At 46.7% G+C, this 22,995-nt stretch overlaps 1 protein-coding gene across 3 annotated transcripts in view; it reads left to right on the forward strand.

Annotated features, from left to right (window-relative positions):
• Nucleotides 1–6,396: 6,396 nt before the first annotated feature.
• The window catches only part of sgce (sarcoglycan, epsilon), a 99,670-nt gene continuing 83,071 nt past the window's right edge, over nucleotides 6,397–22,995 (forward strand). For all 3 annotated transcript variants that reach the window (XM_072447294.1, XM_072447296.1, XM_072447295.1), the window contains exon 1: nucleotides 6,397–6,541. In XM_072447294.1, coding sequence (XP_072303395.1) covers nucleotides 6,505–6,541 — 37 coding nt within the window. In that variant the 5' untranslated portion in view covers nucleotides 6,397–6,504. The remainder of the gene's footprint in view (nucleotides 6,542–22,995) is intronic.

A 22,995-nucleotide genomic window follows, 5' to 3' on the forward strand; every position in this document is an offset into this window, starting at 1 on the left:
CAGAGCTTCTACTGTCCACTACATCTACAGCGTCAAACACTTGAGCATCCTGTTAGAGTGCCCCCGGTGGCCCTTTGTGGTGAATTTTATTTTCTGCGCTCCATAGATTTTCTTGTGCGTGTACTATGTGCGAGGAGTGCACTATGTGCGAGGAGGAGTGCACTATGTGCGTGGAGTGTGTAATCGCGGACGCAGCTTGGAGGGAACAGTGCTCTTGGCGGCTGCTGCTCTTAAAGTTAATCTTGAAAAATGTGATTTCTTCAGAGAGAGGAGCCTGACCTGGCGTCTCAGGTCAGCAGAAGGTGTGTCGAGCTGGCTCTGTCTCACCAATGGAGCTGAGATCGTTCTTCAGCTTTGCAAGCTTCTATAGGAGGTTTGTGGATGGCTTCTCCAAACTCTCGGCACCTCTCCATGGTCTTGTTGCAGGACCTAAACGAAGAAGAGACCAAGGCTTGTCACTGGAAGCCGGGTGGACGGAGGACCTCTGGCACGTCTTTGCCAGAAGTCTGTTCCTCCAGAGCAGGATTGAGGAGGACACAGCCATCACAGCCTTTCGGTCGTTTTGCTGTCGTTTTGGCTGTGGTAGAGGGTCCAAGGAGACCCATCCAAAGTTTGAATCCTGCGGCCCCCGCTCCTGTGGCCCCGCCTCGCTCCTACGGCCCCCGGCCCCGCTCCTGCGGCCCCGCCCCTGCGGCCCCGCCCCGCTCATGCTGCCCCCGCTCCTTAGGCCCCCGCTCCTGAGGCCCCCGTTCCTGCGGCCCCGCCTCGCTCCTGCGGCCCCCGGCCCCGCTCCTGCGGCCTCCGCTCCTGAGGCCCCCGCTCCTGAGGCCCCTGCACATAGTTCTGAAGTCCAGACACACAGTTCTGAAGTCCAGACACACAGTTCTGAAGTCCAGACACACAGTTCTGAAGTCCAGACACATAGTTCTGAAGTCCAGACACATAGTTCTGAAGTCCAGACACATAGTTCTGAAGTCCAGACACACAGTTCTGAAGTCCAGACACACAGTTCTGAAGCCCAGACACATAGTTCTGAAGTCCAGACACACAGTTCTGAAGTCCAGACACATAGTTCTGAAGCCCAGACACACAGTTCTGAAGTCCAGACACATAGTTCTGAAGTCCAGACACATAGTTCTGAAGTCCAGACACACAGTTCTGAAGTCCAGACACATAGTTCTGAAGTCCAGACACATAGTTCTGAAGTCCAGACACACAGTTCTGAAGTCCAGACACACAGTTCTGAAGTCCAGACACACAGTTCTGAAGTCCAGACACATAGTTCTGAAGTCCAGACACACAGTTCTGAAGTCCAGACACATAGTTCTGAAGTCCAGACACACAGTTCTGAAGCCCAGACACATAGTTCTGAAGTCCAGACACACAGTTCTGAAGCCCAGACACATAGTTCTGAAGTCCAGACACATAGTTCTGAAGTCCAGACACATAGTTCTGAAGTCCAGACACACAGTTCTGAAGTCCAGACACACAGTTCTGAAGTCCAGACACACAGTTCTGAAGTCCAGACACATAGTTCTGAAGTCCAGACACACAGTTCTGAAGCCCAGACACACAGTTCTGAAGCCCAGACACAATGTTCTGAAGTCCAGACACATAGTTCTGAAGTCCAGACACATAGTTCTGAAGTCCAGACACACAGTTCTGAAGTCCAGACACACAGTTCTGAAGTCCAGACACACAGTTCTGAAGTCCAGACACACAGTTCTGAAGTCCAGACACACAGTTCTGAAGTCCAGACACACAGTTCTGAAGCCCAGACACATAGTTCTGAAGTCCAGACACACAGTTCTGAAGCCCAGACACATCGTTCTGAAGTCCAGACACACAGTTCTGAAGCCCAGACACATAGTTCTGAAGTCCAGACACAATGTTCTGAAGTCCAGACACATAGTTCTGAAGTCCAGACACACAGTTCTGAAGTCCAGACACACAGTTCTGAAGTCCAGACACATAGTTCTGAAGTCCAGACACACAGTTCTGAAGCCCAGACACATAGTTCTGAAGTCCAGACACATAGTTCTGAAGTCCAGACACACAGTTCTGAAGTCCAGACACATAGTTCTGAAGTCCAGACACATAGTTCTGAAGTCCAGACACACAGTTCTGAAGTCCAGACACATAGTTCTGAAGTCCAGACACACAGTTCTGAAGTCCAGACACATAGTTCTGAAGTCCAGACACACAGTTCTGAAGCCCAGACACATCGTTCTGAAGTCCAGACACACAGTTCTGAAGCCCAGACACATAGTTCTGAAGTCCAGACACAATGTTCTGAAGTCCAGACACATAGTTCTGAAGTCCAGACACACAGTTCTGAAGTCCAGACACACAGTTCTGAAGTCCAGACACATAGTTCTGAAGTCCAGACACACAGTTCTGAAGCCCAGACACATAGTTCTGAAGTCCAGACACATAGTTCTGAAGTCCAGACACACAGTTCTGAAGTCCAGACACATAGTTCTGAAGTCCAGACACATAGTTCTGAAGTCCAGACACACAGTTCTGAAGTCCAGACACATAGTTCTGAAGTCCAGACACATAGTTCTGAAGTCCAGACACACAGTTCTGAAGTCCAGACACACAGTTCTGAAGTCCAGACACATAGTTCTGAAGTCCAGACACACAGTTCTGAAGTCCAGACACATAGTTCTGAAGCCCAGACACATAGTTCTGAAGTCCAGACACATAGTTCTGAAGCCCAGACACACAGTTCTGAAGTCCAGACACATAGTTCTGAAGTCCAGACACACAGTTCTGAAGCCCAGACACATAGTTCTGAAGTCCAGACACACAGTTCTGAAGTCCAGACACACAGTTCTGAAGTCCAGACACACAGTTCTGAAGTCCAGACACACAGTTCTGAAGTCCAGACACATAGTTCTGAAGCCCAGACACACAGTTCTGAAGTCCAGACACATAGTTCTGAAGTCCAGACACACAGTTCTGAAGCCCAGACACATAGTTCTGAAGTCCAGACACACAGTTCTGAAGCCCAGACACATAGTTCTGAAGTCCAGACACACAGTTCTGAAGCCCAGACACATAGTTCTGAAGTCCAGACACAAGGGGGCAGTGTTGGGACATAACTAGAACAGATGAGTTACTGTTTCAGAGTTTGACTGACAGAATGTACAACTTGTGTCCATTAATGTCCTTTATCTGGACAACAACGATGAAGGCGTTCGTATGTTCTCGCTGCTGGTTTGAAATGAAGAAAATGTGACAAGGTCCAGACTTTTTTCCATGGAATATTTGACACATCATTTCTCCAGTGATGAGAAAGTAAGTCAAGTATTTGTAGTAGTGAATTCCTCTGTAACGTCATCAGAAAGTTACATCACATCAAAAATGTAGAGAAAATTCACACACAACTTAAACCTTTTTAAACCTTAAACCTACAATGATTTACCAAAAATAAATAAAATCACAATTATTGGATGATTTAAATGGACTTTGGCCTTTGTTTACAATCTGGTTGCTAAGTAACAGTTGTGGAATTATAACAACCCATGTCAAATTTGCTGGCCCAATTCCCTCCGGGGATCACGTCATCTCTGTAGATTTCCGTCTTCTTCTGCGTCAGCTCCAACTGTCTTTCTCCGTCTTCATTTTGCCCCGTACACTGAGGGAACTATATTATGATAGATCAATGCGCTTAGACACAGGGAAACGTGGGGATTAGTCGCAGGCGGCTGCAGGTGAGCGGTAGGTGCGTTTTATGATTGACACGTGGCAGGACTAATCGGCCACGAGGAAATAAGACTCAGATTTGGGCCAAAAAAATTGTCCATTCCACCTTTAACTGAAAAGTGTCACATATTGACTTATAATACAAATTCACTTGGTATTGATTGATATTAGTTGATATCGGATCGGAACAAAATTCACTGGAATCGCCCATCACTGCTCAACAGAGGGAAGTCCTGCTCGGTGCAGTGGAGGGCGCCTAGTGCCTTATGATCAGGGAGACTCCCAACAGCAGGGGCCCCTCTGCTGCAGACACACACAGTGCTGCTGTTGGGATTACAGAGCGCGATATACGGACTGTCTCAAGTTTATCACCATTAAATAATCAACCTTGGGCATCAGGTTCTGCATTTGAGTCAAAAACTGCCGTCTAATCACTAGTCACAACAACAACAAAGTTGAAAACCTCTCATATTCAGGCCAAATATAATATATTTTCACTTTAAATAAATAAAATAGAGTCAGGCTAATGACATGCACAGCATGGATGACGCAAATTCAGTAAGTCACTCAAACTGGGGCAGGACAGTCTCCACAAACTTGCCTGACACAGGCAAATAAAGATGTGCTCTCCAAAGCTTTACACCTTTCTGTTACTTCAAAACATTCATTTTGACAACTACATCAGCCACAAGCACATCCATGAACATGTGTTTGGACCTCCAGAGTCCAAAGATCATGAAGGAATAGATCCTCCAGAGGCTGCAGTTCTGCAGAAAGCCTCTGATGGGCCCTTAGCCAAAGCTCACAAGCAGAAACGGCTCCAGTGGCCCCGAAGTAGATAATAGTCTAGTACTAAATAGTCTTGTTCATTGAAGAGTGCCATGCAACCCTGGATGGTCCAGATGGACGGAGGTGGACGGCCACCATGTCCCAACAAGGCGGAAAGGAGGAGGCGGAGTCATGTTTTGGGCCAGAATCACGGGGAGAGAGCTGGTCGGCCCCTTTAGAGCTCCTGAAGGTGTGAACATGACCTCTGTAAAGTATGTGGACTTTCTTCCATGAACAAAAAGAAGAGCCGTGCTTTCCTCTTCATGCAGGACAATGTCTCATGCTGCGAGGAACACCTCTGCATCACTGGCTGCTATGGGCCTAAAGAAGAGACTCAGGGTGTGGCCCCCATCCTCCCCTGACCTCAACCCTATTGAGAACATTTGGAGCATCCTCAAGCCAAAGATCTATGAGGGATGAGGCAGGTCACATCCAAACAGCAGCTCTGGAGGCTCTGACATCTGCAGACGCTCTGACGCTCTAAGGGCTCCATGTTCACAAATTGACCTGTTCAGATGTTTTCATTGAAATAGCTTTTGATTTCAGTAAATATGACCAGCTGATGCTGCTAATTAAACAAACAATAACATGGTTTGAAACTGTTGTGCATAATAATTTGGAACAGGACATTTTAAGTTTTTATAAATCTGAGAAAAATGTGAATTGCATCATACTTTGGAATGCAGTGTGTGTGTGTGTGTGTGTGTGTGTGTGTGTGTGTGTGTGTGTGTGTGTGTGTGTGTGTGTGTGTGTGTGTGTGTGTGTGTGAGGGAGTGACCACTAGATGGTGGACTTGTACTTTGTTTTCAACAGGAGACGCTCTTTGTGTTTTTGGCCCCGCCCCTTCATGTCACGTTTGACTTATTATTGGTCGTGTTTTGTGCGACCAGCAGCATTTGTGAGGTCACGTGGTAATAAATATATAAATATATATATATATATATATATATATATATATATATATATATATATATATATATATATATATATATATATAAAACTGAAGTGGCTGATATCACAAAATCCTACCAATGGTTAGAAAGAGGCGGTCTGAAGGACCATCAAGTACATAACTGCAGGTGCAGATGCTGCAGATGCTGCATACATGGAGCTCCATCACCAGGAGGCTCCTCCTTTGGCCATCTGATTATTCCTGCAGGGTCAGATCACTGGCAGGGCGTGGCTCAGGGGTCAGATCACTGGCAGGGCGTGGCTCAGGGGTCAGATCACTGGCAGGGCGTGGCTCAGGGGTCAGATCACTGGCAGGGCGTGGCTCAGGGGTCAGATCACTGGCAGGGCGTAGCCATTGAGCTGCTGCTGAGGACTTGCCTCACTCGTTGTAGTATTTGGCCGTAGCGCTCTCCTTGTTTCCTCTTCAGCCTGTGGGACTCACAGCTGTCGAACCGCTCGGTTTGTCACATTTGCAAGAAGTTGAACTTTGTGCCAGTTTTTATTTCATGTGAATAGATACATAGAGAATAGAGATATTAACCACATGCCACAGCAAATCTGCAATTAAGCAGTGAATTTTACACGAAAAAAACAAAACTAAATTGACTTTTATCTGCAGAGAAATACAGGATATTTTTCACTGACTGACAGATATTTCTACCCTGTAAGTTCAAAATGGTTCGGCACTTATTTTGTTATAAAGACTTACAAAACATGATTTAGATGTGCAAATGTTCCGTGGTGTTCGCTTCGCCCTCCAGCGGTGCTGCTCATTCTGACCGCCTCACAGAAGACGCCTCTGTTATGATTCTGTCTCTCAGGAAACGCTTCATTGTTGGTCCAATCACCATCTTCTCTCTCCAGATGTGTCCAATCAGGACGCGCGCCTGTTTCCACTGCGGAGCGGGAGCGGGGGCGGGCCCTGGCACCGGGCAGAGCAGGAGCGCGTCAGACCCGGACCTCCAAACTGAGGACCCTTTGCTCCGGTGTGAACGGCAGCGGGATCCTGGAAGCATGTCCCCTGCAGCGGGCGCCGTGTGGCTGGGCGCGGGTACGTATGAGAGACGCACTGCGCGGCGCGGCTGCAGCGCGGATACAGCGCGGATGCGGCGCGGATGCGGCGCGGCTGCAGCGCCGTTAGACGCGCCTGAGCTAGTTAGCATGACGCGTGACGCGTGACGCACGCCGCTGCCGCTTCTCCTGCTGCGCGAGAGGACGCGTCGCGGCCGTGAGTGTCGCGGCTGAAGGTGAAGCGTCTGCGGCTGAAGCAGGTTGAGTCAGACCCATGTTCAGACCGCGTCTTCTGTCGCTTTCCTGACGCGGCCTGTCGCTTTAGGCGCGCGCGGAGTGCGGAGGAGGCGCGCAGGAATGTCACTCTGCGCGTCCACGTCAAAAGAAACGTTCTACTGTCAGTGATAAAGCCTTGAAAATGTCTTCAGAATGAATGAGGCATAAACCATAACTGACATCTGGTTTATAACTGACATCACCTAATGGTGTGAGCATGTCAGTTAGTCTACTGATGGTGTGAACATGTCAGTTAGTCTGCTGATGGTGTGAACATGTCAGTTAGTCTGCTGATGGTGTGAACATGTCAGTTAGTCTGCTGATGGTGTGAAGACTAGCTGGTTCTGATGCAGTGTTGCAGTTTGGCCTTGAGGAGGACGTCTCACCCAAATGTAAAACTAAAGGAGAGTTTAAGATGCTAAAGGCTGAACTTGGATCTGATACATTTATTTCCACTTTATGGGGTTTTGTTTACTTTAAATGTAGTTTTGGCTGATTTATCTCTGCAGATGTTGGCACACTTACTGTTCAGCAAAGCTGGTGTATTTCTATGGTAACGGTGACTCTCCAGTCGTGTGGGTCAGTGTCGGTTACAGGATGATTCATGTCTGTGTCAGTGAGAATGTCATGACCATGTGACAGATCGAGCTTTAGCCACGACACAAAGACACAAACTTGGAAATACTAAACGTCTTTTTAAATATGGCTGAGATTCCAAAGTGTCTCACGGTTACATTGTTGTCTGTCTGCTCTAAAACACTCTGAGGGCCCAGAGGCTCTTCAGGGGGAACCAGTGGAGCCATGGCTCTATTGTAGGTCCAAACGGTCCTTAGGCCGGGCCCCATGTGGAAGTTTGATCACTCACACTGTCCCGCACTGATTGTCTGTTGTGACTGCAGCAGTAGTTCTTCTGGCTGCATCCAGGGGGAGCACACGAGCCTCTGTGAGTGTGGCGAGGAGCAGGGGCCCCGTGCAGAGGAGGGGCCCCCACAGAGATGGTGAGTGCACTGCTGGTGTGGCCCCTATCAATAACAGTAGCTATTCTGGCCCCATTAATCCTGCATCGGAGCCAAATGATCTGAATTCAGAATATCAATTATAGTCGATTGTTCTCTTTTTTAGAGTTGAGTTTAATTTCATGTTAATTGGAATGTTTGTTTTATTTAGTTTTATTTGACAGTTTTAGTGCAAAAACATTATTCCACTGTCCAATAATTAAGCTTTAAAATAAGTTATACAATGTAGGACACATGTCCTATATTATATTCATATTCAGAATTCAAATCTCTTTAAGTCCTGCAGGACTCACTTCTGTGAGGATTTCTGCTGCTTTTGGCCTCAGCTTGTCCTGCTCTTGTCTCCATGACGATACGTGATGATGATAATGATAATAATGATAACAACAACAACAACAATAATAATAATAAACACTAATAACAATATGTCGGTGTAATCCCTCATTGGTCCAGGCGTGTTCCATAGTAGAAAAAGCTTCGGTTGTTTCATCTGGACTCAGTTAGAAAAAATAGACGTTTCGACTCTCATCCAAGAGTCATTGTCAATAAAAGAATTTAGGTCGAGAACTCCGATATTAATACTGTTCTGTGGTAAGACCCGCCCATTGGGAGGAGCCTTCCTGAAGTAGAAAGAGTTGTTTGTTTCAACAGAAACTCCCCCTTGTATCTACCGAGCCTATTCAGAATCTTAATGGGCTATTAGAATCCTCTTTGGTGGGTACAAAAACGTCTATTTTTTTCAAACTGAGTCCAGATGACTACAACTGAAGCTTTTTCTACTAATAACAATAATAATAATATTATAATAATAATAATGATGATAAAATAATATTATAATAATAATATAACAATAATAATAATAACAATGATAATAATAATATAATAATGATGATGATAAACTAATAATAATATAATAATAATAATAATATAATATAATAATATATAATAACAATAATAATAATAATATAACAACAATAACAATAACAATGATAATAATAATATAGTAATTGATGATGATAATATAATAATAATAATATAATAATATTTAATAACAATAATAATAATAATAATAATAATAATATAGTAATGATGATGATAAAATAATAATAATGAAATATTAATAATACTAATAATAGCTCACACTTGTAATGCTGTATGTCTCTCCGTCTGCCCCTCGCACAGACTCTTCACACACACATTCACACAGACGGTGGGGGTAAGTGTCTTGCTTAAGGACACAATGACAGAACTTGAATGCTATTGTGGAATATTTAAGGCAAAGCGATACCATCTCCATGGAGACGAGTGGCTGGTGTTACTGTGACGGAGCCAGTCCGTCTTTAACTGGTGTCGGCGCTTATTTGCTGAGCAGCCGCGGGGCCCTTCATGCCCGCGCGCACTTTCCAACACACACTCATACATTCCCCGCTCCCCGCGTTTCCCTCTGTTTCATTCATTCGCATCAGACGCTACACACACATCTTTCCCCGCACTCCTCCGTCACTAATCCACAGGCTGCACACTTGCGCGCGTTAGCTTCATTCTAAGCACACACACGCCAATTGTTACCAGTTTTGTCACGAAGCCGCGCTCCGCCGATGCGTCGCGTTGGGTCGAAACCGAGCCAGGACTTCCTGGAAGTTTAAATGCGCGTTGTTCGCGCCGTGGTGCTGACCATGTGACACCGGGTATTCTATGTGTTTTATATTGCTTTATTTTGAACATGTGTATATAATTAATGATGTATTATGTTGTAGGAAGAGGCCACAACAGTTTAATGTCAATTTATTTGGGATTTTAATTATCTAGTTATTTTGCTCAGTGGGAGGGGCAAGTGAGGAATAAAGGCGAGCCGCTCTTGGCTGGGGGGGGAGTCTGTCTCCAACATCAGAGAAGGAAACAGTGTGAGAGAGAGAGTAAAAAGAGAGAGAGTTAAAAGAGAGAACGAGTTAAAGTTGAACTCATAGTTGGAACTCTGTAAATATATGTTTTTGGATTTTTGGACCTTTTTGCTCACTGTATATATTTCTTCACTGTTGCACTATTTTTGCACTTCGGTTTTGGCACAATAAATCCACCTGAGCACTTGAAATCTGACTTCGCCATATTTTTGAGGGAGAGCCCCGCTACATTTGGTGTCAGAAGTGGGATATGGCAAGTCGGAAGAAAGTTTCTCGCCAACCAAAGCGCACAGGTTTGCGATCACAAGGCCGTGATCGACAGCCAGAGGGGGCAGGAGCTCCAGACCCAGCATGGGAGACAGATGACTGTTGTGGAGCGCGGGGCTCAACCTGCATCCCCTTCGCAGCCGACTCTTCGAAGACCTCGTCCAGCGCCAAACCTGCCTGCACATCATGAGTCGCCAACCCCTGGTGGCCAGAGATCGGTGTTCCATGGAAGCCGCATGGAGATCGATGATGATGCTGAGCCGCAGCGCCATGTACCGGAAGCTGAGGACAGGCCAAGACCAGAATGGAGACCGTACAATGAGCCAAAAATACCACAGTTTCAGAGTGGTGAGGACATGGAAAATTATCTGCTACGTTTTGAGCGGATAGCTAGAACCTGGAGGTGGCCAGAGGACGAGTGGGCGTGTCGTATTGTACCCTTATTGACTGGAAAGGGACTAGAGGCCTACTCTGCTATGGATGAAGACAGAGCCCACTGTTACATGGACCTGAAAGCAGCTCTGCTTGCGAAATTTAACATTTCACCCGAAACTTACCGACAGCAGTTTCGCTCCAGCACTCTGCCGCATGATGAAAGCCCTACGGAGACCTATCATCGCCTCCGAGGACTCTATCGCCGCTGGATAAGACCGGATGAACGCTCCAAGGAGGAAATTGGTGAAGCGATCATCATGGAGCAGCTTCTGCGGGTGTTTCCCTTTTGAAGTGAGGACCTGGGTGAAGGAACATGAGCCAGCCGATGGATTTACCGCTGCTAAGTTGGCCGTGCAGTATCTCAACGCTCGGAAAGGAGTATCTTCTGCCCGGTTAACCACAGCATCCCAGCGCGCACCAGCTCAACCTTTTCTACCAAGGCCTGCCAGACGTGAGACCAACCAAGACGTGTCAGGTACCATGAATTCTGCCCCAAACCAACGAGGACCTGGTAAGGAGTTTATTTGTTTTTCCTGCCAACAACCTGGGCACAAAGCCTCAGTTTGCCCAGTCCGTAAAGCTAAAGTTAGCGGAGCGTGCTATCCTCCAAGACCAGAGGCAGAATGCACTCATGAGACCGAAAGTACTATTAAACGCTGTAAAAATGTGCTAATTAATGGCCAAGAGGTTTCTGCTTTACTGGACACTGGTAGTTTCACATCCCTTATCAAACGTAGCTCAGTGCCAGTTAGCAGCATAAACTATGGCAAGACAGTGGACATTTTGTGTGTGCACGGGGATAGCCACCTTTATCCTACTGTGGAGGTTACCATAACGGTTGCAGACCAGCCCTATCTGGTGACTGTGGGAGTAGTAGAAAACCTACCCGTGGATGCTATTCTCGGTTGGGACCTACCTTTTCTGATGGACCTGTTGTCTGGGAATGTTGACTCTGGGGGGAATAATGACTGTGGAAATGTGTCGTGTTCTGTTCTTACGCGGGCACAAGTGAAAGCCGGTGCCCAACCTCTGCCAGACTTGGACAGTAGTCTGTGGGAGGGAGGCACCAAAGGGCCAAGGAAATCCCGGCGTCAGCGACGCTTTGAAAAAGAAATGTGGTCTTTAAATCCTGAAAATTGTGATTCTTTTGTGTGGGATGTACCTGAAAATGTTTCTTTGTTGCAAAGCAATGATATTACTTTGAAAAGTCTTTTTGCTAAGGTGGGAAAAGAAACCAAAGGTTGTCTGGGTCAAGAGAAGTTTATTATTGACAATGGGGTGTTGTATATTGTTAGTGATGAATGTAAACGTCTTGTTGTTCCCTTTAGCTGTAGGACCCTTGTCATGCATTTAGCACACACAGTGCCATGGTCAGGTCACCTCGGTCGCCACAAAACATTCTTACGCGTCAGTTCTAGATTTTATTGGCCGTCCATGTATGCTGACATTCACAAATATTGCGCTACATGTCCAACCTGTCAGAAAACATGTCCAGTGCGCAAGTCTGACCGTGCCTTTTTGCAGCCTCTTCCAGTTATCTCCACTCCCTTCCGAAGGATTGCGATGGACATTGTGGGGCCCCTGGTGAAGAGCAGCAGTGGACATCAGTACATCCTGGTCATCTCGGATTATGCCACCAGATTTCCAGAGGCTTTTCCGCTGAGAACCATCACTGCGCCTGCTGTCCTTCGAGCGCTTGTTCAACTGTTCTCCAGAGTTGGATTACCTGATGAAATTCTCACGGACCAAGGCACCAACTTCACATCTCGGTTAATGCACCTTTTCCAGCAGCAACTGGGCATTTCATCCATCAAAACCACCCCGTACCACCCACAGACAGATGGACTGGTTGAGCGGTTTAACCAGACACTGAAGCGGATGCTCCAGAAGTTCGTGGATGATACCGGCAAAGACTGGGACTGTTGGCTACCCTTTGTTTTGTTTGCCTATCGAGAGGTCCCACAGGCGTCAACTGGATTTTCTCCATTTGAACTGTTATATGGCTGGGATGTTCAGGGGCCTTTGGACCTTCTACGCAAACAATAGGAGGGCCCACCAGCACGAAAAAAGTGACCGGAGCATTGTCAAGTTTGTACTTGAAATGCGAGAGAGACTGTCAAAGTACTGGGAGGAGGCAGAGAAGAACTTGCTAGGTGCTCAAAAAGCCCAGAAGACCTGGTACGACCGCCAAGCCTGCAGTCGTGAGTTCCAGCCTGGTCAGAAGGTGCTGCTTCTTCTGCCATCCTCAACCCATAAACTTTTAGCAAAATGGCAGGGCCCGTACACTGTCACCCGGAAGATGGGACCAGTCACCTACGAGGTCCTGCATCCAGAGAAAAAGAAGTCCAGGCAGACGTACCATGTCAACCTACTGAAGGAGTGGAGAGAGCGTCCAGTCCAAGCTCCAACTAAAGTCCTGTTGGTCAGGAAAGTAGACGATGACGAGGACGGGGAAGAGCCGGACATGGGACTGGAGGGACTGACCAACACTGCTACCCCTGTGCTGGTTCATCTTCCTCCTGAGCAAGCCACACAGCTACTCCAGACCTTCAAAGAAGTGTCTTCGCTGTTCCGTGCCAGTCCTGGAAGAACTACAGTGGTGGAACATGTCATCCGCCTGAAGGAGGGTCGGCCGATCCGACAGCGACCATATCGTGTACCACAGCAGCTTGTTGGGAAGCTCCAAGATGAGATCCAAGAAATGCTGAGACTGGGAGTCATCGAACCTTCCAAATCCGAATGGAGCAGTCCTGTAGTGATTGTTTTCAAGAAAGACGGATCACTCAGGATATGTATTGACTTTCGAAAGCTGAACTCTGTGTCTGAATTTGATGCATACCCAATGCCAAGGATTGATGACTTGCTGGAGAAGATTGGTTCCGCCAAGTACATAACCACATTGGACCTTTGCAAAGGATACTGGCAAGTGCCCCTCGAGAAGTCCTCACGGCCCTACACAGCATTTCAAACACCAACTGGACTGTTTCAGTTTACTGTGATGCCATTCGGGCTGCATGGAGCACCTGCTACGTTTCAACGTCTGATGGATCGAGTTCTCCAGGGGTGTGAGCTATTCAGCGCGGCTTATCTCGACGATGTCGTCATCTTCAGCGAGACCTGGGAGGACCATGTCCGACATCTCTCCCAAGTCCTGAAGCAGATCCAGCGAGCCGGTCTTACGCTGAATCCGGCAAAGTGTGAGTGGGCTCGGCAGGAGACACGCTACCTCGGCTACCAGATGGGTCGAGGGGAGGTGAGGCCTCAGGTTGACAAGGTCGAGGCTATCCTGAGATCTCCGAGGCCACGAACAAAGAAAGAGGTGCGTTCCTTTCTTGGGTTGGCCGGATGGTACCGACGGTTTGTGCCACAGTTCGCAACGATTGCCACTCCACTTACAGCACTCACCGCCAAAGGCCAGCGAAACCCAGTCGTCTGGACCGAGGACTTTGAGAATGCCTTCAACACCCTCAAAGCTCACCTGTGTTCATCACCGGTGCTGAAGAGTCCAGACTTCACCAAGCGCTTCTTGGTACAAGTGGATGCCTCCATGGTTGGCCTCGGAGCAGTCCTGACTCAGGGGGAACCTGGAGAGGAGCATCCAATATTGTATTTGAGTCGCAAACTCCTGCCACGCGAGACCCGCTACTCTGCTGTAGAGAAAGAGGGCCTTGCAATCAAATGGGCGTTGGAGAGCTTGCGCTACTACCTGCTCGGACGAGAATTTGATCTAGAGACTGATCATAGTGCCCTGACTTGGATCAACACTATGAAGGATCATAATAGTCGCCTGACCAGATGGTATCTCGCAGCCCTTCAGATTCGCCATCCGACACCGTGCCGGCAAGATGAACATTGTTGCGGATCATTTGTCCAGGTTGCCCTACAGTGTCAACCTTCCGTAAGGGAGGGATAATGTGACGGAGCCAGTCCGTCTTTAACTGGTGTCGGCGCTTATTTGCTGAGCAGCCGCGCGGCCCTTCATGCCCGCGCGCACTTTCCAACACACACTCATACATTCCCCGCTCCCCGCGTTTCCCTCTGTTTCATTCATTCGCATCAGACGCTACACACACATCTTTCCCCGCACTCCTCCGTCACTAATCCGCCAAGGGTGCACACTTGCGCGCGTTAGGTTCATTCTAAGCATACACACGCCAATTGTTACCAGTTTTGTCACGAAGCCGCGCTCCGCCGATGCGTCGCGTTGGGTCGAAACCGAGCCAGGACTTCCTGGAAGTTTAAATGCGCGTTGTTCGCGCCGTGGTGCTGACCATGTGACACCGGGTATTTTATGTGTTTATATTGCTTTATTTTGAACATGTGTATATAAATGATGTATTATGTTGTAGGAAGAGGCCACAACAGTTTATTGTCAGTTTATTTGGGATTTGAATTATCTAGTTATTTTGCTCAGTGGGAGGGGCAAGTGAGGAATAAAGGCGAGCCGCTCTTGGCTGGGGGAGGAGTCTGTCTCCAACATCAGAGAAGGAAACAGTGTGAGAGAGAGTGAGTAAAAAGAGAGAGAGTTAAAAGAGAGAACGAGTTAAAGTTGGAACTCTGTAAATATGTTTTTGGATTTTTGGACCTTTTTGCTCACTGTATATATTTCTTCACTGTTGCACTATCTTTGCACTTCGGTTTTGGCACAATAAATCCACCTGAGCACTTGAAATCTGACTTCGCCATATTTTTGAGGGAGAGCCCCGCTACAGTTACACAGCGCACTTGTGAGGCCTTAACACTTCTGTCACGCGACTCTTACATTAACATTACTCAGACCTGCTTTGTCCAGCTTTCTTCTCCTTTAGTGATTCTGCAGATGACCAGGTGAAGTGGTCAATACCTTTTTATTTGAACAATGTTAATTGTCTCCAATGGGACAGGCGTGAACTGGCGCAGGGGTCAGTGTAAACAGGACATAAGACAGGGCTCAGTGGGATCACATCGCAAAATGCGACGCAATTTATCTCAAATACGATGTTTTGTTTGTTTTTGATTTGCAGCTTTAGCGACACAAAAATTTGTGTTCAATTGTTTACATGCGTTCGCACATCCGGGTACAGTAGCAACCGAGTCCGCCATTTTAAAAGGGGCAAAACGGCACGTCTACTACACACGATATCCAGGAAATATGAGGCCAAAATGCCAAAAACTTGTGTCTGTAAAAACATGGCTCTGTTGTCAGACCAAGGAATGAGAGCTTTGTTTAAAAGTGAATTTGTTCAGAGTTTTTTTTTTAAATAGAATATTTACAAATACATTTGAAATAAATAATCTTGTTACATCAATGGGAAATATTGATTGTTTGTCACTTTCGTGTTTTGCTCTGCAATTATCAAATTGCTGTACACATTTGAAAACATTTAAGAATTGTTTAGCAGCTGCTGCTGTAAAGACAAACTTCTTCATCTGAGCCCTGCACACATGCGCAGGCAGGCAGGCAGGCAGGCAGGCACAAACGGCGCGCACACAGACCATGTACGGTTCACACATGTATTAGACTGACTCGGGGGTTCAGAGGTCAGAGTGGACACATCATCTCCAATTGTTCTTCCAACTTCCATCTCTTCAATACAAATATACATATTGAGGATTCATGTATTTATTTGGGACGTTGCATTGGAGGTAACGATATGCAAATCTCACAGTGCAATGTTCATTTCACGCTTCAACATTTACTGTGATTTTTACGGGACTTTTTACTTTGAAAATGCCTTTCCACGACTTTGGTACAAATCATCAAGCTCATATTCCAAAGACTCATGTTTCTGTCTTGAAATGGAGCAAAGGATCATGGTCTTTGTAGTTCAAATCAAATCAAATCAATTTATTTTTGTAAGGCCCAAAATCACAACAACAGTTGCCTCTGAGGGCCACAGGGAGAAATGAATCAACAATGTCTGTGGTGGCGAGGGACGATGTCCCAGGGTCCTCTGTCCTTAGACTCTCCTTCTCGGCCAGGAAAAACTACAAAAAAAACCTCTTTGGGAAAAAAGCGTAGAAACCTGGAGGAGTTCCAGTGAAGGAGAGATCCGACTCTCACAGACGGACAGACGGACACGAGGGAGACTGGAGCTGGACCCACTCTTCAGGCAGATGAGGGACCGTCTGAGTCGAGCTGGACCCACTCTTCAGGCAGAAGAGGGACCGTCTGAGTCGAGCTGGACCCACTCTTCAGGCAGATGAGGGACCGTCTGAGGCGAGCTGGACCCACTCTTCAGGCAGATGAGGGACCGACTGAGGCGAGCTGGACCCACTCTTCAGGCAGATGAGGGACCGACTGAGGCGAGCTGGACCCACTCTTCAGGCAGATGAGGGACCGACTGAGGCGAGCTGGACCCACTCTTCAGGCAGATGAGGGACCGTCGGAGTCGAGCTGGAGCCACTCCTCAGGCAGATGAGGGACCGTCGGGGGCGAGCTGGAGCCACTCCTCAGGCAGATGAGGGACCGTCGGGGGCGAGCTGGACCCACTCCTCAGGCAGATGAGGGACCGTCCACACAGGGCAGGGACCACTTCACCAGGGGAGGGACATCTGGGTCCACAGGTCCTCAGGAGTGAAATAAAGAAAAAGAAGGCGGTGAACAGTTTGCAAGTGGAATCAAAAAATAAATATTGTTTGATAGCATAAGTAGTCAGAAGAGGATAGTGCTCAAGCTGTCATACTTCCCCCAGCATAGTATCCTAGGGCAGCGTAGCTAAAGCTGTGGGTTTATGTTTCTGTTCCTAACTAGTCTGACCATAAGCGATTTCGAAGAGGAACGTTTTAAGCCTGGACTTAAATGAAGAGACTGTGTCAGCATATTTAACATGGGTCGGGAGCTGATTCCATAACACAGGAGCTTGGGAGCTAAACGCTCTACCTCCTACAGTACTTTTAGAGACTCTTGGGACCACCAGAAGGCCGGCATTCTGAGAGCGAAGAGCTCTGTTTGGATGATATGGTTCTATAGCATCTTTGAGGTAGGATGGGGCCATGTAATTTATGGCTTTGTAGGTCAAGAGTAGAATTTTGAATTTGATTCTAAACTCGACAGGAGCCAGTGAAGAGACTCCAGCACCGGCGTAATGTGCTCTCTTCTTTTTGTTCCTGTTAGTAATCTTGCTGCTGCATTTTGAACCAGTTGAAAGCTTTTTATGGAGCTTTTAGGACCTGCTGCAAGCAGGGAGTTACAGTAGTCTAATCTAGTCGTTACAAATGCATGGATAAGTTTTTCGGCATCACTTTTAGGCAGGATTCTTCTGATTTTGGCTCTTGTTGCGCAAATGGAAATAGGCTGAGAGCTCCTGGTCAAATAAGACTCCAAGGTTTCTTACAGTAGAACTGGAGGCTACACTGACATTGTCCAGTGTGACTATCTGCTCAGATAGAGCATCTCGTAGATGCTTAGGACCAGCACAATGACCTCGGTTTTTTCAGGGTTAAGAAGCAGGTAGTTAAGTGTCATCCAGGTTTTTATCTCCTTCACACAAGCACTAAGTCTGTCTACTTGATCGCTCTGATCAGGTTTCATTGATAAATACAGCTGAGTGTCATCTGCATAGCAGTGGAAGTTAATGCCATGCTTTCTGATCATGTTGCCTAATGGCAGCATATAAAGAGTAAACAGAATTGGACCGAGTACCGAACCCTGTGGCATACCGTAAATTACTTTAGAGCAAGGTGAGGAGCTCTGGTTTACATGAACAAATTGGTACCTATCAGATAGATAGGATTTAAACCAGCTGAGGGCTGTTCCTCCAACACCTACATCACATTCTAACCTCTGCAGTAGAATGTTGTGGTCGATGGTCAAACGCTGCGCTGAGGTCCAACAGAACCAGGATTGAGACCAGTCCATCGTCAACGGCTAATAACAAATCATTTGTGACTTTAACTAGTGCAGTTTCAGTGCTGTGGTGGGCTCTGAACCCTGCTGTGGTGGGCTCTGAACCCTGCTGTGGTGGGCTCTGGACCCTGCTGTGGTGGGCTCTGGACCCTGCTGTGGTGAGCTCTGAACCCTGCTGTGGTGGGCTCTGAACCCTGCTGTGGTGGGCTCTGAACCCTGCTGTGGTGGGCTCTGAACCCTGCTGTAGTGGGCTCTGAACCCTGCTGTGGTGGGCTCTGAACCCTGCTGTGGTGGGCTCTGAACCCTGCTGTGGTGGGCTCTGAACCCTGCTGTGGTGGGCTCTGAACCCTGCTGTGGTGGGCTCTGAACCCTGCTGTGGTGGGCTCTGAACCCTGACTGGAAAACTTCAAATAAGTTATTGTCCTGCAGGTGGCGACAAAGCTGTTTTACTACAACTTTTTCAAGGATTTTAGAGACGAAGGGAAGATTTGAAATAGGTCTGTAGTTTACCAATAGGTCGGGATCTAGATTAGGCTTTTTCAGAAGAGGTTTAATGACTCAGCAGGCAACTTTTCCATGCTTTTAGGGATTCTTCGGTGTGAGAGCGACGAAATAATCCCTCTAACTTTTTGTTTATGTGAACGCAGTTCTTGGTTGTACCATGGGGAGGCGCGCTTTGGCCTAATGACCTTCTGTTTTAACGGCGCGACAACGTCAAGAGCAGACTTCAGAGAATTCATGGTCAAGTCGACAAATTGATCACTTAAACTGGGACTAAAACTATTCTCAGCAGGATCACATGACATGATCACATGACATGATCACATGACGTGATCACATGACATGATCACATGACATGTCACTGAATATTGGCTCTATTATTTCTTTGAATTTTGAGATAGATTTTTCAGATATTGTCCTTTTCATTATAACTTTATTTTGTGGGACTGGATGATCTTTAAGAATAAACTGAAAGGTAATTAGGAAATGATCTGACAATATAGGGTTTTGAGGGAGGACAATGAGGTCACTAATCTCTGTTCCATACGTTAGGACAAGATCCAGAGTGTTCTTATGAGTGTGAGTCGGTTTATTTACATTCTGAGTGAAACCAGTGCTGTCTAACAAGGCGCTGAAGGCATTACTGAGAGCGTCATCACTCATGTTCACGTGGATATTAAAGTCTCCAGCTATAACTATTTTATCCCAGGCTAACACTAAGTTTGATATAAAGTCAGAAAACTCTGTTAAAAACTCTGAATAGGGACCAGGAGGTCGGTAGATAACTATGAACAAAACTCCTTTTTGGTTTTTCATATTTGGACATGTGATCGACACATGAGGCTTTCAAATGAGTGAAATGCATTGTTAGTTTTAGGGCTCATGAGTCGGCTTGAGTGTGAGATCACTGCCACACCACCACCTCGGCCTGTGCTCCTGGCAGTCTGAAAGTTAACATGGGTGGGTGGGGTTTACATGGGTGGGTGGGGTGGACTCATTTAGTCTGACGTAGTCGTCTTGTTGAAGCCACGTTTCAGTTAGAGCTAGAAGATCTATGTTATAGTCACTAATTAATTCATTAACTAAGAGCGATTTGGAGGAAATTGCTCTAATGTTTAGCAGTCCACATTTTACGTGTTTATTCATTTGTGTATTTGTGTCATTTGTGATTGTTATTTTCCTTAAGTTATTTGGTCTGACGCCTGAAATATTTTTTCTGAGATGTGACTTTTTGGCATTATTTGTACGAGGGACACGAGGGACACGAGGGACACACACAGTCTCTATCTGTCTTGAATCTGAACACTTCACATGTGACAGAACGGGCGAGAGTTCGGCGACAGAGGAGCGTCTTGAACTGCTGCTCTGCACCTGGGGCTCATCCCTAGATGGTAACTTAACACGACTAAGACTATCGGTCAAATTCCGAACTAATAGGGATGTACCCTCCGAAGTCGGATGGATGCCATCCCTGCGTATGAGCCCGGGCTTAGTTCCAGCTCAAAACAGTGCAGTTTGTAAATGGCTCCAGCTTCGAGGGAACCACTGATTTCAGACGTTACTAGATAAACTGAGTTGAAGCTCGGGATAATATGTGTCTGACCGTGGATAAAGCAGGTACATGTCTACCCGGAGACATTTCGAGTTATTCACAGATTCCGAAAGTGTGAATTCAAAGCTTTCCAATGATGTCTCACTCATGTAGATCTGATCATATTTGAGTAAGTTGTGGTCATTTGAATGTAAACAACTCTCAAAACCTTTCACTGAGAAAACGGCTTCCGAAGTTTCTCACCTGAGTGAGCCCAGAGTCACAGGGGGGCTCCGTGTCTGCTCTGGTGCCCGAGGCAAAAGTAAGATTCTAAAGTGATCACCAGACCGCCTTAAAACACAGAGTTAAAGCAATACTTTAGAGTAAAAGTACCTCAGTTCCGTTGCAATGTAGTCCAGGGAATGTAAGCTCTGAAGACTGTGCTCTGCAGACGGTCTGGAGTAATGAGAGGAAAACACGGAGCAGCAGCTGTAGCCATGCGGATCACAGCTGATTGGTGGAAAATGTAAACAATACGTTGGCTAGAAAAAGGTGACGCCCCCCAGGAGAGCAGGAAAAAGACCCGAAAACTCGACATTTTTAACAGCTTAATGTATACGTTTAAGACAACCAATAGTGTTATCTGAAGCACACAGGGGCTTATTCATAACTTCAACTAGCACATTCTGCAAAAAAATGAAAATCACACATTTGGGGAAAAAAATCTTTTTTGGGTTTCTCAGTTTCACCGAGGCCAGCATTAAGGCTGCGGCGCCACATATGGTGGGACTGTTGTAACAAAACAATATTATATTATTATTAGTGATCCTGAGCAACTAAATAATTTGTGTCAAGTAATAATTGTATGACAAACATTGAGAATTACTTTTAGAAATATTTTAGGTGTAGAAAAAGGCGCTTACATTCAGCTGGTTCTGGAGAGACGACGGAAATGGCTGAGCTAAGACAAGATGGCGGCACAGAACATGTCTGTGGCTTTCAGCAGCTTTAGACGCGTTCAGACCTCCTGGAGCCGGAGCCGGGCCTGGAGCCGGAGCTGGGCCTGGAGCCGGGCCTGGAGCCGGAGCCGGGCCTGGAGCCGGGTCTTCTCCTCACATGCTTCCTCTTGACTCTCACATCTGCAGAACCTCCCTAATCCTTACGATCCTGTTATTATTGCACATTTACAACTGGTTTGGTCCTAAATAAACCTTCTACCAAAGCGACGAGCAGCAGTTCTTCGGTTTGGCTGGACAGAGGTCCAGAGTGTTCTGTGGTTTAGCATTAACTGAGCGGGTCATTTATTAGCTCCAGTCAGACAGACGTGGTTATTTTGGACGATAAATCAGGTATTAAGTGAATAAATGGGCCCAACTCAACATTTAAAGTTGCACTCTGTAACATTTCTCAAATATGCTTGTGTTCCACAGTGAGAGACACATTGAATCACTTACAGACGTTCCACGGATCAGACCTGTAACTGTAAAGACACACTGGATCGTTCCAAGCAGAAAACGTACATAGTGCTCCTTTAAACTACGTCACAAATTGACTCCAGTACTACAAACATAAAGACTGTACTATACTATATTAGAACTCAGTGGTGCAGCCGAGGTGTGCGGTCAGGGCAATCAAGGCAATCAGTGATTGGCCGATACAATTTAAAATGATCGTGTGTCACAACTATATTTAATTTGTTCTTAATTATATCCAAATAAACCCGTTTTCCCCTAATTCTGCTGCTGAAGCTCGCAGTGTGTTTTAGTGTCCTCTACAGGCTGCTGGGCAGTACTGCGCAGGAAGCTTGATTCTTCTGCTCAGTTTGTGGGCGTGTTCAGAGGCCCGTTCATGCTCCGCCCTCTAGCATTTCTTCACTTTTCTATTCACCACAAAATAATGATGAACATCAGATCAAAGACCGTCATAGAACGTCACACTGTCCAGGCAGAGGGCGGGGCCGGCAGAGGGCGGGGCCGGCAGAGGGCGGGGCTGGCAGAGGGCGGGGCCTTAACCCTCGGACCCCCACAGTTTGACCGTTAGCACCGACACAAAGTCATATTTTTCGACCTTCAACGGCTCAATTTTTTTGCCAACTTGACTTCTGTCCAAATGTGTAAAGAAAGTTTAAAATGTTTAATGATTTTTTTATGGATATGGGCCATTTTGTCTGCAAAAGTCAAAAAGAAAAATTATGGAATATATTTAAGTCCAAGTTGATGTCGTTAAACCCTTAAAAATGTCAATCATTTATACCAACAGTGGATTTGGTACATTATTTTGTATTGAGTTAAAATGAGGTTCTTTCTTGTCACTAACGGTTCCTGTGCCGCTCCTGGAGGTCAAATATGCAGCAGCAGAGCCTCGTGTTGGGGCCATTAGGGGCCATTAGGAATTAGATATTGTAATAAAATAATTTGGTGAAATTTCTTACAAATATTATAATTCTGATTTGCAATTTATGTTTTGAACTGAAGATTGAGTCGTTCACAGACAGTTTCAGTGACACCTTCATCCAGCTTCGGTTTCAAGTCTACTTTGCACAAAAATATTAGATTTTGATGAGGGATGGGAGGGCCCAGGTGAGGGATGGGAGGGCCCAGGTGAGGGATGGGAGGGGCCAGGTGAGGGATGGGAGGGGCCAGGTGAGGGATGGGAGGGGCCAGGTGAGGGATGGGAGGGGCACGGTGAGGGATGGGAGGGGCACGGTGAGGATGGGAGGGGCACGGTGAGGGATGGCAG

Source organism: Eucyclogobius newberryi, unplaced genomic scaffold (assembly GCF_026437365.1).
Source record: "Eucyclogobius newberryi isolate DKJ021-1_F unplaced genomic scaffold, fEucNew1.0.hap1 SCAF_16, whole genome shotgun sequence".
Classification (NCBI taxonomy): domain Eukaryota; kingdom Metazoa; phylum Chordata; class Actinopteri; order Gobiiformes; family Gobiidae; genus Eucyclogobius; species Eucyclogobius newberryi.